The sequence below is a fragment of the Cydia fagiglandana genome, chromosome 5, assembly GCF_963556715.1.
Source record: "Cydia fagiglandana chromosome 5, ilCydFagi1.1, whole genome shotgun sequence".
Classification (NCBI taxonomy): domain Eukaryota; kingdom Metazoa; phylum Arthropoda; class Insecta; order Lepidoptera; family Tortricidae; genus Cydia; species Cydia fagiglandana.
Window position 1 is genome coordinate 19,035,578 of NC_085936.1, and position 14,233 is coordinate 19,049,810.

Genomic DNA, 14,233 nt, shown 5'->3' on the forward strand with positions numbered 1-14,233 from the left:
TTGAAAAAAGTTTGCCCCTCCTTTCTAAGTAGCGCCATAAGATTCAGGGGCAAACTTAAATCAAGCGAGGGTTGTGGCTACCCCCCCTTTTAAGGGTTGGATTTTTATAGCCTATAACCTGGCCGGAGATGTCTTCGACCGATTAGTAAAGTTTGCATCAAAATCCGTTCAGCCGTTTTCACGTGATGCGCGTTCAAATAAACAGACAAACAGATAAACAGATAAACAGACAAACAGACAAAAATTCTAAAAACTGTTGGAACGTGTTCTGTTATCGATTCTAAGTATCCCCAGCCAACTTTTTTTCAAATATCTTCCATGTACAGACTTTCGACCCTCTACAGCTTTATTATATGTATAGATAGATAGATAGATAGATAAAAGTCATAATTTCGTACAAGTTTGACGTTTATAGTGAAGCATGATATAAAAAAGACGTTAAGAGTCCGGCTCAGTAAAGCCGCCGAATTTGGTGACAGCGCCATAAAATTCACATTTTCAACGAAGTACGAGTATGAGCGAATGTCACAAAGATGTGTCAGTCTCAGAGGCCAATTTAAAAATACATTTTGATATCAAAATTATGTATTTTTGTTTTAATTCGCCCGTGCGTGTCGCTCGCGCTCATATACATGTACACACAAGTGTGAGTGAAAAGCACGCGCAAAGGCCAACAGAGTCACACCATTTTGATATCAAATTGTGACTAGCCGTATGCCTATTGCCTAGTATAAGCCTCATTTTTCATTACAAAACACGGGAAATAAAAAGAAATTACCAATTTAGTACTGATGTCCTCTTCAGACGCATATTTCATTCATAATTCCATCTAATATTCTAACGATTGAAACTTGATGCACGTAATTCTATGGTTTATTACTTACACATGTTTTTTTTTTAACTTACAAATAAACAAACTAAAAAAATACCAAAGTAAAATAATGTTTAAAAATTCGCGCGCGGAGAGTATTCGAACGTTCCCTTTTTATTAAAGTCTACTCAAACGGACTACTCGAAATACACGGCTAATGTCTATGTGTGCGTAAATATCAATGAAAATAACTCTGTCTACCTCTAAACTGTGTGAGAGAAAGGGACGTGATTTTTGATCTGAAGTAAGCGAAAGTGAACCTTAAAATTTAGGACATATGGTTTAGTAAAACAACCTGAAACTTAAGACCTTTCTTCTTGAATCATACCTTGTTACCTGTCCGAGGCAACGACCTCTTCTGCAGTTCTGGTATCCTGGTACTTTTGGAATAATGTTTATCTTAATATGTCGCTATTAAGTCGCCAATAAGTCGGCGATTTGTCGCTATTATGTCGCTGATTTGTCGCCATTAAGTCGCCAATTTGTCGCCGATTTGTCGCCAATATGTCGCCGTTTTGTCGCCAATATGTCGCCGTTCAGTCGCCACTCAGTCGTCATTATGTCGCCATAGTAAAAGGTATAAAAGGCCGGTGCGGAGAGTAGGGGGATTCATTCTTTCTTCGACCATCGGACTAGCAGTGACTCTGGTTTTCGGGTGTAACGTAGTGCGGGGAGGTGAAGTTTCTCCGCGAACTTTTTCTGTTTATTTTTACTTGGAATTATCCTGGTAAATTTAAACTTAGAATTTGTGTCTGTGCTTGGTTTTGCGGGGATTTTTGATCGCCGTAACGCTAAGTTTGGACTGTTGTGGAGATTCTTTACTGCCATGTGTGGGGTTTTAATTATTGTGAAGTTTTAGTTATTGTGAAGTTTTAATTATTGTGAAGTTTTCTTTACACTGTGTGTTTTGAGTGCCGTCAAGCTATGCAGGGACAAGTGTCGTTGCGTGGCTGGGGCTCAGAATTGTGTCTGTGTTTGGTTTTACGGGAAGAAATTCTCGTAATGTTAAATATGGATGACAGTGTTTGAGGGAATTTCATTATTCTGTGAATTAGTTTAATTTAATTATTTTAGTGTATTTCTATGGGGTATTCTTGTTATTTTAAAAGCCAGATCATTGTTTGGACTGACAGTTTGTCCAGCTAAGCATTCACTCCGCCTAACGGTGCCAAAGGATTGGATGATTAGGAGTCTTTTGCTCCAAGTTTGAGAGGACTTGGCATCTCTTTTATATCAACATAAGAGATGAATTATCTCACTAGTCTCAAGGTCCAGCTGTTTAGATGTGGGGACGTCACGTGCGCGTCATTGGGAGTAATCCCTGCCCACTGAAGTCGGCAGTAATTGAGACTAGGTCTCCTATTAAATTTATTTATATATTTCGGTGCTCCGGTTCATACTAGTGCTGGTTGCGGGGAAAAGCTTCTGTCGTGATTGATATCTTACACTTAGTCTTAGTCGCGGCAGAGTTTCCCACGTGATTGGTGCGTGTGTGTGTTAGGGTACTGATACACTTATATACACGGAATAGGGCGGTTTACTTCCTACCACCATGCCCGCGGGCGTAGGAGGGGGAACCAAATACACTGGCCAGTAGGTTGCTTCATCGGTTTCGCCTGCCGAACTTTACAGTTTCTCGTAGGGACTACACTTGCGTATATTACAAAGCATTAGGTCGATGGTAAGAACGAACTGTGCTTTGAATGTACTAGATTAGGGACAAAGGGTAGGAATAGGGTAGAATCACACACTTTTTATTGTCTATCAAGGTTATTTTTTAGTTGTGGTCTATAAAATTGATATGGTTGATATATATTTCTCCTTAAGGGTCTAAAAATATGGTTTCTTTATTCTAAAATATGTGTGTATAAAAGGTAAAAGTGTTCAACTGTCTAAATCTTCCTAATTTATATGGGGAAAGAATTAATGTTTCTATAAAATTTATTTCTAATTTTCATTTCTGGTTGTCTGGTGTAGAAGCGAGGTACTGAGTTATACAATCAGGTATTTATAACATCAGCTGGATTTAGGAACGCAGACTATTCTGGGATTGAAGAACGGTTTGCTTTAGGGAACCTTTGTCAGGCAGGAGTAGTACAAAGGATATAATTGAGTGAATACTCAATTTCGGCCTAGATTAAACTAATAGTTAGCAAATAAACTCGGTACTTTGTTTATACATCTAGAAAACTAGGAATTCTGTCTATATTATCAGTTTTGGGGAATGGGACTAAGGGATTAGCATCCCTAGCTTTTGAATATAAAAAAAAGATAAGTAATTTTGATGACTGATGGATACTTTGACACTTCTTTTCATCATCATCTAGGTGCGCTTAAGTTACGAAGTGTTGGTCAAAGCCCTTCTGGCTAAACTGGTAGAGTAGGTGTTCCGATTGATCTTGTAATCGGACTAAGAGTTCCCAGACCTGCATCGGGCATACGAAGTAGCACGTGTGAGTAAATCACACATCGTTTAGAAGTTGATAGTTAACTGTAATTATCCTTAAAATTCTAGGGTGTAAATGAGCTTAACTCAGGAGTGCTACTTCTATGTTATCCCGGGAGCTTAATAGGCGTAGCAGGATTTTATCAACAACAATTTTTTATATTTATGTCATCATATATGCTGCAATACTTAAATACATTATAGTAATTCTACAACTTCATTTACATTACGCTATTAAATTTTATTGAATTATTCCATTTTTATAACTCAACTTTCTTTAAATTATTTCTTATTTTCATAATTAATTTATTACCATAAATTTCTGTTCATAAAATCTAGGTAAATATAAATAAAATCAGAGTCCAAAATTTAGTTGATACTCATTAAAGAATTTGAGGTTACCGCGGTTCGCTTCGAGGGGTCCTAACTACTAGCTAGACGATCACATGGCCATATTTTAGAGATAAATCTACAGGGGGTGTTTATGTTTCGGTTAGGTAAGTAAGTAATTAAGTAAGAAGGAGGGGTTAGTGACAAAATGCATGTTCGAATTGGCCTCGCAGTTAAGTAGCCTGCTATATTTGGTAATAAAAGGCATTTTCGTACAAGTTTGACATTTACGGCGGCGTTGCAAGATATATTTCTCTGCAACTTAGAGGTATTTTACTCGTGCACTGTATAATAAAATGTGCGTGTATCCAAATTATCAAAATTATTGAGTACCTATATTTTATAAACATATTTTTCATTTCTTTAAATTGTTAGAAGTGTACTTAATGGTGAAGTAATATTTTACATAATATTGACGAGCTTGAACATTGGTAGAATGTAGTTATAGGTAAAATCGTTATAATACATTTTATAATCATCATCATCATCTCAGCCTATATACGTCCCACTGCTGGGCACAAGCCTCCTCTCGAGCGCGAGAGGGCTTGGGCTATAGTCCCCACGCTAGCCCAATGCGGGTTGGGGACTTCACATACACCTTTGAATTTCTTCGCAGATGTATGCAGGTTTCCTCACGATGTTTTCCTTCACCGAAAAGCGACTGGTAAATATCAAAATGATATTTCGTACATAAGTTCCGAAAAACTCATTGGTACGAGCCGGGGTTTGAACCCGCGACCTCCGGATTGCAAGTCGCACGCTCTTACCGCTAGGCCACCGGCGCTCGATTTATAATACCTATATTTATTAACGCTATCGCGTTGAACACTTTAATAAAGGTTACGAAGTTACCGTTATAATATAATAAATAATATTGAGACCTATAAGCTATATTATCACTAGTGGTAACGCAGCGTTGTATCAGTTATCCAATAAGTGTCGAATACGATAAACAACGAATGTTTATGTAACATCTAATAAAAACGTGTGATTTCTTTGCGAGAGGAATTTCCCAGCAGCTATGGTTCGTGAATAAACCGACAAGCAATTAATATTTTTTCATTATTTACCTAACTAACTTTGTCATCTAATGAAACTTACTTTGTTAATGCGAAGGCACACGCACTCTATATATCTGTCTGTAACATCTTCAGGCTGAAAACGCTGAACCGATTTAGATGAAATTTTGTTGTGGATATTTATACCTAGTATGAGACTCAGGGAAGGACCTTGAAATTTAGTACATATTCTTTAAACGTCTATTAAGAAAGGACGTTTTAAATTTAAGCCCTAAAGGGTGAAAATTACGATCACGAAGTTTAAAACTGCCAACTTAATTTTAAAATAATATGCGACAGACACGTATTTTAGAGCAAGCGCGTGCTGCTCGCCCTTAAGACGAAACAGGAGCTGAGTTTTAAACATTTTAGGTAAATATACCCATCTCGCTGACGGAAGCGGCTCCTAAAACTAGTGCGATAAGGACAAGGCGAAAAGTCCTGCGAAAAATCTCAAAAATCGAGGTTTCGTACTCAACTGTTTCCTCCTCCAAAACTTAACCAATCGTAACCAAATTTGGAAATCTAAATGATTATGAAATTATCTGTGTCGGACCGTTTTGCTTTTTTGGCTAATTGATATCAGTTTTGAATACTACGCCTCTCATTGCGGCATAGTCAATGAGGCCATTTTGGTCATTTTTGAAGGGCTCTAGCGCCTTAAAAAACAAAAATATCAAAAAAAGCAAAACGATCCGACACAGATATTGACAATATTAATTTGTGTTGAAAAAATCATTGTTGACTTTTAATACACTTTAAAGTTTATTCTAAGACGCAATGTATTGCAAATTTTGTTATGTTTAAGGCGTGACAAGCAACGTCAATCACAATTATATGGCGTGGCGATGGCGTCCATTGAAGATAATATTTATTTTGTATGAAAAATAGGGAGTCTAAATACTTCATAATTTTTAAAAGTTGTTGAACAAAAGTGTCACCGTTTGAGGAGTACAATCTATGTTTTAATTATTTGCTCATGTTACAGGCCACACCCGGTATATTTATATCCTTGTTAAAGTTTATATTAGGTATGTTACTATATTACTTATTGAGATGTATCGTAGCAAACCCTAACATCCATAATTCACTGTATCCACGCAAACCATTTTATACCACAACAAACAACGTTATTGATACAAAATTAAATAAAAACGCGCGCGCCTCCACCGAAAGTAAATAAACATCGGGTATCAGACGGCTAAATATAAACACAACACTTAAATGTGATGTGTTTCACAAAAAAGAACAACCTTGTTGAATTATGATTAGATAATTTTGACTATTTGCAGCTGGTAGTGACTTAAAATTTACCTAACCATATTATAAGCTCTACATAGTTTGAGGATTAACTCCATTGTTATTAATTTTAGCAAACCTTCGTAAAATTTTGTCTCTTTGTTACAAAACAAACAACTAAATGACAAATAGGGACATACACTAAACTTATCAGCAGTTTGTTAGACTTATTTATTTATTTCAAACTTTATTGAGTTTATTGCACAAAAAAAAAGTACCTACAACAGGCGTTTATAGATAAGTCTGTGAGATTACTCCTAAACATATTTATTTACAAATGGAACAAAATATTATTATCTTATTTTCCGTGCCAAAATATACAAAAAATAACGTTATTAATGTTAGCTTTGCCATACTTGTCACGAGCTGTCAGAACACTCCAATAAGCTCCATTTTTTCGATCATCTCACTGTCAAGCCTATAAATTTTTCATGCCGCACGGAATGTTTGCGAGCAGGAAATGGGCAAACGTAAAAATAAAATTTGGAGATATCGCAAATGTAAGTTACGCGTGAAACGAAACGTCGACGTTTTCCGACAGTCCCCCATTCAGGTGCAAATTATTTTTTAAAAATCTTGTTCTACATTTTATAATCTGTATCTTTAGGTACTTAGATAAAAGTAAATAAATAATTTGTACATTTGCGGGTAATTATAACATTTTTTGATTAACCAACCAAATATAAGACCACAACCTGGATCTGTCACTGAACGACCTGACCTTAACCTACATTATTTGATCATGTAGTATTTTCATCTTTCCTCGACTGGCTAAGAAGCCATTTGAGGGTAGATTTTGTTTAATCTTTTTTTAAATACCTAAAGATACAGACATAGACATAACTTATTGAAGCGCGTTCAGAAACGAACTCAATGAAATAAGATAATAATAACAATTAAATGCGAAATGCGAATATTGCTGCTGTGTTTTAGCAAAGCCACAGAGCAGACGTTCCTAAAGAAACGGCGATAATAGTACATTATTGCAGAGGCCGGGAAAGGGCAATTCGTGGATGAGTTTCGATTTTGTCGGACGACGCGAAGCGGAGTCCGACAAAGAAGACGAATCCACGAATTGCTATTCCTGCCGAGGCATATATAGTGCTTTTCTCCAAACATGCGAGGAAATAAGCTAAAATAATTATTATTTAACCATCAAGCATCACTCAAATCAAACCTTCACATCCAAAATGTCAAAAACAATTTCCCTCTCTAATTAATTTTTTAAAGTTAAAGTTACAAACTTATTCTGCCATTCAGTATTCGTTCATTCAATATAATTGTGCAATATAGGTGGTCAAACCAACTTTTCAGTCAGTAAGAACCAGGAAAACTATACGCATCCTTTTCTTTTGGGTGCTAGTACTAGTGTAAGACAAAGATAATATGATTCTCTTTGTCTATGTTTGAAATGAGAAAGTCCTTTGACAAACTATATAAGCTTTATGAACACGGATGAGATTTAAAAAAAATATAAAAATAATCTTTGATTTTATTAAGCAGTATTCGCACGATCATACACGTGAAATGATAGCTGATCGGGTCGTGTAGAAGCGGCTCGCGGCAATAATAATTGGCCGTTTGCGTTTTTTATTATTAAAAAGTAAAAAACACTACAGTAATAAGTTATTACTGTAGTGTTTTTTTACTTCCCGTCCGCTAGAACAGGACAGCGATAGTTTGATGTTTTTTAATTAGAGTTTGACATTAACGAAGAACTTCCCGTAGTATTTTTGCTACAGTAAGGTGAACATTTCCGAGCATATTGGAGAAAAATAAATTAAAAAATATGTTGACTTGATATTATTGTCGAGTGGGATGGAATGAGAGTTATTTCAAATCAATACCATATTTTTCTAGTTCGAGCAAGCGATTGCACAAAACTAATCAATTTTCAGTATTATTTTCATTTTAAAAGTCGATATCTAATGCAGGTTTTAATCAACAGTCGGAAAGAATCCGAAGTAATCTAATTTGTTTTGATATCTCAAAAATGTTACCGTCCTTGTTTTGCTCTAGGAACTGTTTGACTGAGATTTCCCTTGCTTATAATTGAAGCATGAGGCTAGAGTCAGGACTAGATAAACCTACGGCGATTTTGATAGCACAGCACAGACTGTGCAAGGGTTATTTTAAGAATCAAAGTTCTATGAAATTATGACGTAAAACTACACTTGCACGGTCTGTGTTATTAAAATCGTTGCAGAGTTAGCTTGGTCTGACTCTGCACACTACGGTGTGCTACGGGGTACCGTCAGGTGAGGAGCACTACGAGCGTAGCGGATAATACGGAAAAACCGTATGTAGCGAAAAGCGCCTACGAACAGAGATCCCACCTAGTGGGTTTCTGTCGTGAAAGTGGCCGAATAAGAAAATTTTACTCCCTTAATTTACGTTTACACAACAATTAATATGTTTGATCGATAACTATCATTGATAGCACTTATTATTTCCTCTTAATCCAGCAGATTACGTCACGTTCGATATCACTAGTTACCTTATTCACTAAAAACGTCTTTACTCACCCATTTCCAATATATCTAGACCCCTAGATACAAAACAAGTAACCATTATCGGAGATCAAACGTATACTAGTTCTGAAGCGAATGCTCTGAATTAGCTATGAAATAACGCGCCCAATAAGCTTAGTCGAAAATTGTGCTTATGACATAACAAAATGATATCAAAATCAAATTGATTACGCGCGCCTGTTTACCCAACGACGCACTTACAAATGTGCAAAAGAGAACCACACATATTCATCTAAGCGGGATTATGTTGATGTTTCTGAATATGCCCTTAACTTAGTTTCGCGTGTATCTATAGGTACATAGGTAGATATGTGGAGTAGGGATGGATCGAGCGGGATTAAAAGATAGGCATCAGAACGTAAACATGAAACCCTTTGGTTGTCGCATTTTATGCTACTCTAGGTGAGTAATTTAGGCGATTGGTCAGATCACTTCAGCCGTCACTTTATCCCAGCTGAGCTAATAAAAACTTTTACAAGTAGCCACCGAAGACAAGTAGAAAACAATGTAACAAGAATGTAATAAAAAATGTCAAATCGAAAAAGTTGACCAACTTCCAACAACTCCAATAAGGATACTTCAATAATAATGAAAATAATCCACTTATAGAAACGTTGACGGATAGACGGGGCTCGACTGCCGAATAAGGTAAAATATATCCAAAATTGGATAATATTTATAGCTCTTATTGAGATTATTGTGTGAACATTGAGATATTTCTCAGAAAACAAAATATTGGATACAATTTTATATTTCAAAATAATGAAGTAAACTGAAATAATCGTAATTACCTTCGTGGCTTAATGTCACTATGACAGCAAACATGTTTGGTCTAGAAACTAAACAATAATAGATTCAAGTAATATAACTAAAAGTTATAGTACCTGTCAATCGGCATAGCCATCCAAAGGGGGAACGCAGCCAGCCTTATGGGAACCCTTCCACAGGGTTCGGACCTGTCCACATTATGTTATATATATATATTTTAGGTATTAGTTTTAGTTTTGTAGGTAGTTTTAATTTTAGGTTACTTTATTCTCAGTTTGTTATTAATTGAAAAAATATTTATTATTGCACATATAAAATAGGTTAAACATTATGTTTATGGTTTTAAAAAATAAAACTAAAAGTGTAGTCATTTCCATAAGTAAGATTACCTTCTTAAGGTGACAGTCCATTTCCAACGACAGGAGCACTACCATTCATTTTACTACGGAGATTGACAATAACACTGACGCGTTCTTACTAGAAGTGCAGCTGCGGTCAGAAATGGAATGTTAACCTTACGTACGAGGGAACTCATCGAGCTCTTCGAATTTAGGCCTTGCTTTATATACACATAGGTAGGTATATCAATACTTAGCTATTACATAGGCACCTAGACTCTGAAGACGTTCTTTCCTTCAGTCGAATAACAAAAAAAAACACCAATTTAACAAATAACAATTAAAACCGCTTAAATTGAACGTAATTTACTTATTAATGAAATTACTTCCACCTCCTTACGTTAATGACTGGGGCCACTGACTTTATAATATTATCAATTACCGGTAGCTATCGGAGCACCACAAGGTAAGGGTCCGGTTATTGGGTTATAGCCAGATGCTGTTGACCGCCTATAGCCTAATTTATCATGTTATCTAATTATTAGCTCATTGCATTATCCAAGAGTGATTGTTTTAATTAGCGAAGCGATTTTTGTGTACAAAAAATTATATGAATACAGCTGTTATTAAGAGTAGCACTTAGTAATAACGCTACCAAGTTACAATTCCGTAATATAACGGATCTAATAACTAAGGCCCACTTGCACCATTCCACTAACCCGGGGTTAACCGGTTAAACCTGGCGTTACCATGGTTACCAGTACAATTTGACATTAGGTTAACGGTTTAACTGATTAATCCCGGGTTAGCGGAATGGTGCAAGTGGGCCTAATATTATTAAACAAGCAGTGATATATGGTTAAAGTATAATTACTCGTACTACTGTAATTTATACTCGTAAAGGGGCCCACTGGGGACCCCAGGCTCCCATGAGCCGTGGCAAAGTGCCGGGATAACGCGAGGAAGAAGAGAGGGGCCCACTGATTAACAGTCCGCCGGACGGTATCGGCCTGTCAGTTGTTTGGAACTGTCAAAATTTTGTTCTAACTGACAGGCCGATACCGTCCGACCGACTGTTAATCAGTGGGCCCCTTAACATAGGAACTTGATGAACAATCCACTGTTTCACTATTCTGGTCTAATCAAAGTTTATCAAAGTAGGTATACTTTTATAAGAATCGTACACTCTGTTTCGTGTCTCTATGTACTCGTAGGTACCATATTTTCAACACATTTGCATCCTAGTTACTCTCATATAAGATATTTAACTGTATAAATCGGTCTTAAAAGACAATTGATTTTTGAAAGTGTGAGTTTTTGATAGTCCCTACTAAACGCGCGTTATGATCTCATTAATCATGTAATAAATAGATTGTTTTAGGTGCGATAATGATTACGCATTCAAAAGAAACTTTATATTGTTTTGTTACCTAATAAATTGCTCTTTGTTTGAAAACGCCCTTTTTTCAATATTCAGGCTTAATATTATTAACTAAACCGATAATAACCTAATCCGCTTTCCCGATTGTCGGGTTTCAAACAAATTATTGTACCGGATAATAGATTCGATCATTTTGTTGCAATTGAGCCTATTAATCAGTTGAAAGGGGCTTATAACGACCTAATCCAATACAGCTCTCCGGGGCCCTCAGCAAAATAATTGTGCCCTTTTAGTTAATTGCACCTCAGACACCGCAAGCTCAGTCCAAGCGATTACATGACAGGCACCTCCCCAGAGGCGCGATACCTTTATTCTCGTGTTCACGAATACCCAATATCACTTCACATACATCCATAATAAAGAAACCTTTCCTCCTGACCAAACAATAATAACGAGTTTGAAGAAAATCGGGGGTCCCTTTTACGTCGGTGATTTATGGTATCTGAATTGTAATACATAGGAGGAGACAGCGCGGCGTCTCGCGAGGATAGAGCCGTGGGCTCCCCGCGAGCACTTACAAAATTTACCTTTACGACTAGTCAGATTAGTGTAAAGCTCAAGTGTCCTACAAAAACTGGGTCGCGGGCCCGAGGCGTTGATGCGATTCGTGTCTATTTAAATTCCAAATGCGTCGCGCAAGTGCAACCAAGGTATGTGTTCGCACTGCACCCTCGATGTAGGTCAGTATCGGCCCTCTGTACACATGCAAGGCACGCGCCGTTCGGCAACTTACGACGTCGATGAGCTGGCTGAGTTTGAGTTTGATGCAGACGCGGAGGACATCGGTGGTGTTGACGACGGGGCGGACCAGCTTGTTGTAGTTGGATAGCAGGTCGTCGTAGAGGCGCTTGGCGTCGGGGTTGCCGGCGGTGGCGGCGCGGGCGAGGCAGCAGGCCGCCAGCCACCATACGAGCGCGGCCATCAGCTCTCGGGCATCGTTACGTAAGGCTCGAGCGGACGGACGGCCCGGGCGCGACGCGGCACGGCACTGCCGCGCGCCGCTCGCCCCGCCCGCCGCGCGCCCGGCCCTATCCCGAGCGAAGAATCACCGTCCGACGCGACACTCTTTTGTATATTAGCTCGTCGCTCGCTGTTCGGTTTAATTAACGGACTAAGAAAAACGAAACGGCTTGTTACAATAAATAAAACTTAGTTTGATAATGATCTTATAACGCTTTTTGTGGAGATGGCAATTACTTTTGAATATTTTCTTAAAAGAATACAAAAAGAATCTCAATTATAAAAACTTTGGATAAGTAAGAAATCGAATTTCTGTTAATGTTACTTTCCATTAAGTGATAATTATTATTGGGACTTGACTTTTAATTAGTTAAGTTGACCAGAAATTATCGATAAGTCGGATTAAGGGGAAATTTTGCTCGTGCTGTGTCTTTATGTACATTTATGTATATTATGTTGAAAGAACAAACCCTGAACTAGAATAATTTATAAAATGAACAAAGTTTTGTACGGAACACTAAAAAAATACCTATGTACTTAATTCAATGAAAATCATACTGACTTTGACTGATTGCTCAAAGGTTGACTGAAAGGATCCCTTATAGGGATAAGTCCGCCTTTGTACATTATATATATTTTGTTTCATTGCCTGTTTCATGTACAATAAAGTGTTTACATACATACAATACATAAATACTTTATGCGACACGGTTGTCCACTTTCCTCTTAATTATAGGAATTCCAGTAATGTATAACTATTACCTATAGTTGTAATATGTAATGGATTTCTCGAGTACTGCGGCGGTTGCAGCCCCAGTCCCTGTCAGTGTGCGCGCCAATTAGATAGCGTGCATTCCTGCCCTGCATTCTGACATCCAATACAATCTGAATTTTATAAAATCAATACGAATCAGTACATCGCTAACATATTTGCGTGGAGAATTGTGAAAACGTCAATGTAACTTTGTTTATTTTATTAACTGTTATGGTACAAACTAAACTACTGCGGATACTTTTGAACGCGAACTGTCGAGATATATCTCTGTTTGAAAAAGTATTCGAGGGTGGCAGATACTTTTGGCGCATTGTTATAAACGCTACTATTGATACTTTCTAAAGTTACCCATCCGTGGAGTCCAACATTATATTTTTATGTAGGTAACTTTTAAATTTGTAGTAGTTGTTACGCTTGGAAGCACAGGGTAGATTCATAAGAAGAAATTTATATGGAAAGTTTGAAGGATTGATTTACGTTTTTTCAAGAACATTAAAATTGATGTACCTATTATAATTGAAATTTCAAAATTGCATTAAAATCATGTTGACTCCAGTAGTTTCACTAGCGCGCTTTTATGCCATTCGAAATAAACGATAAATGATATGATATGATATGATAAATATCAAATTAATTCAAATAAAATTACTTTTTCGACGCTGACTGGACGCCTTGATTTTTTATTGTCTCGAAGTTTACTCAACAAACAATTTTAATATCCCGAGGAATAAACACGGCTTAAATACGTAGTCCCATTACAACGCAGATTGCTAAGAATATAAGTATAAATTTTAATTTGTGCTGCGAGGGACTGAAAAATGTTAATTTCACAAAGACTGGGCGTGACGGTAGATTAGACGATATGATAAATGCGGCGCAAACGATGAGATTCTGACTGCCGTATTCGAACTTCAAGATATTCACAAGAGACGACACGTACTAGATCCATTCTAGATACTTTATAGTTTAGATATCAACTAGTTCTCTTTTGCAGCGCAATGCGGGCAACCAATGTCACTTTTACGTTAGATAGCGTAAGATATCTATTAGATGTGAATTGGATCTCTAAGTCATATCCTGTGGAAATCGTTCAAGAGTATCTCCAGAATAGCGCAAATGTCAAATTTGACAGGTTAGATCTTAAACATATCGTTATCGTATCTTGGTGATGTCTAAAGGATATCTATTTCAAAATGCGAATCGGGCCCTGATTGTAGAGGCCGAGGGAAGCGTCAGATTTAGGGTCACTTGCACCATCCCACTAACCCGGAGTTAAGCGGTTAAACCGTTAACCCAGTGTCAAATTGTACTGGTAACCATGGGAACCCCAAGTTTGACGGGTTAATCCCGGACCAG

The 14,233-nt window shown here is 37.2% G+C and overlaps 1 protein-coding gene across 1 annotated transcript in view; it reads right to left on the reverse strand.

Moving 5' to 3' along the window:
- The window catches only part of LOC134664655 (acetylcholine receptor subunit alpha-like), a 130,511-nt gene extending 118,340 nt beyond the window's left edge, over positions 1-12,171 (reverse strand). The window contains exon 1 of the mRNA XM_063521398.1: positions 11,876-12,171. Within this exon, the coding sequence (XP_063377468.1) occupies positions 11,876-12,064 (189 nt within the window). The 5' untranslated portion in view covers positions 12,065-12,171. The remainder of the gene's footprint in view (positions 1-11,875) is intronic.
- Between the last annotated feature and the right edge of the window lie 2,062 nt (positions 12,172-14,233).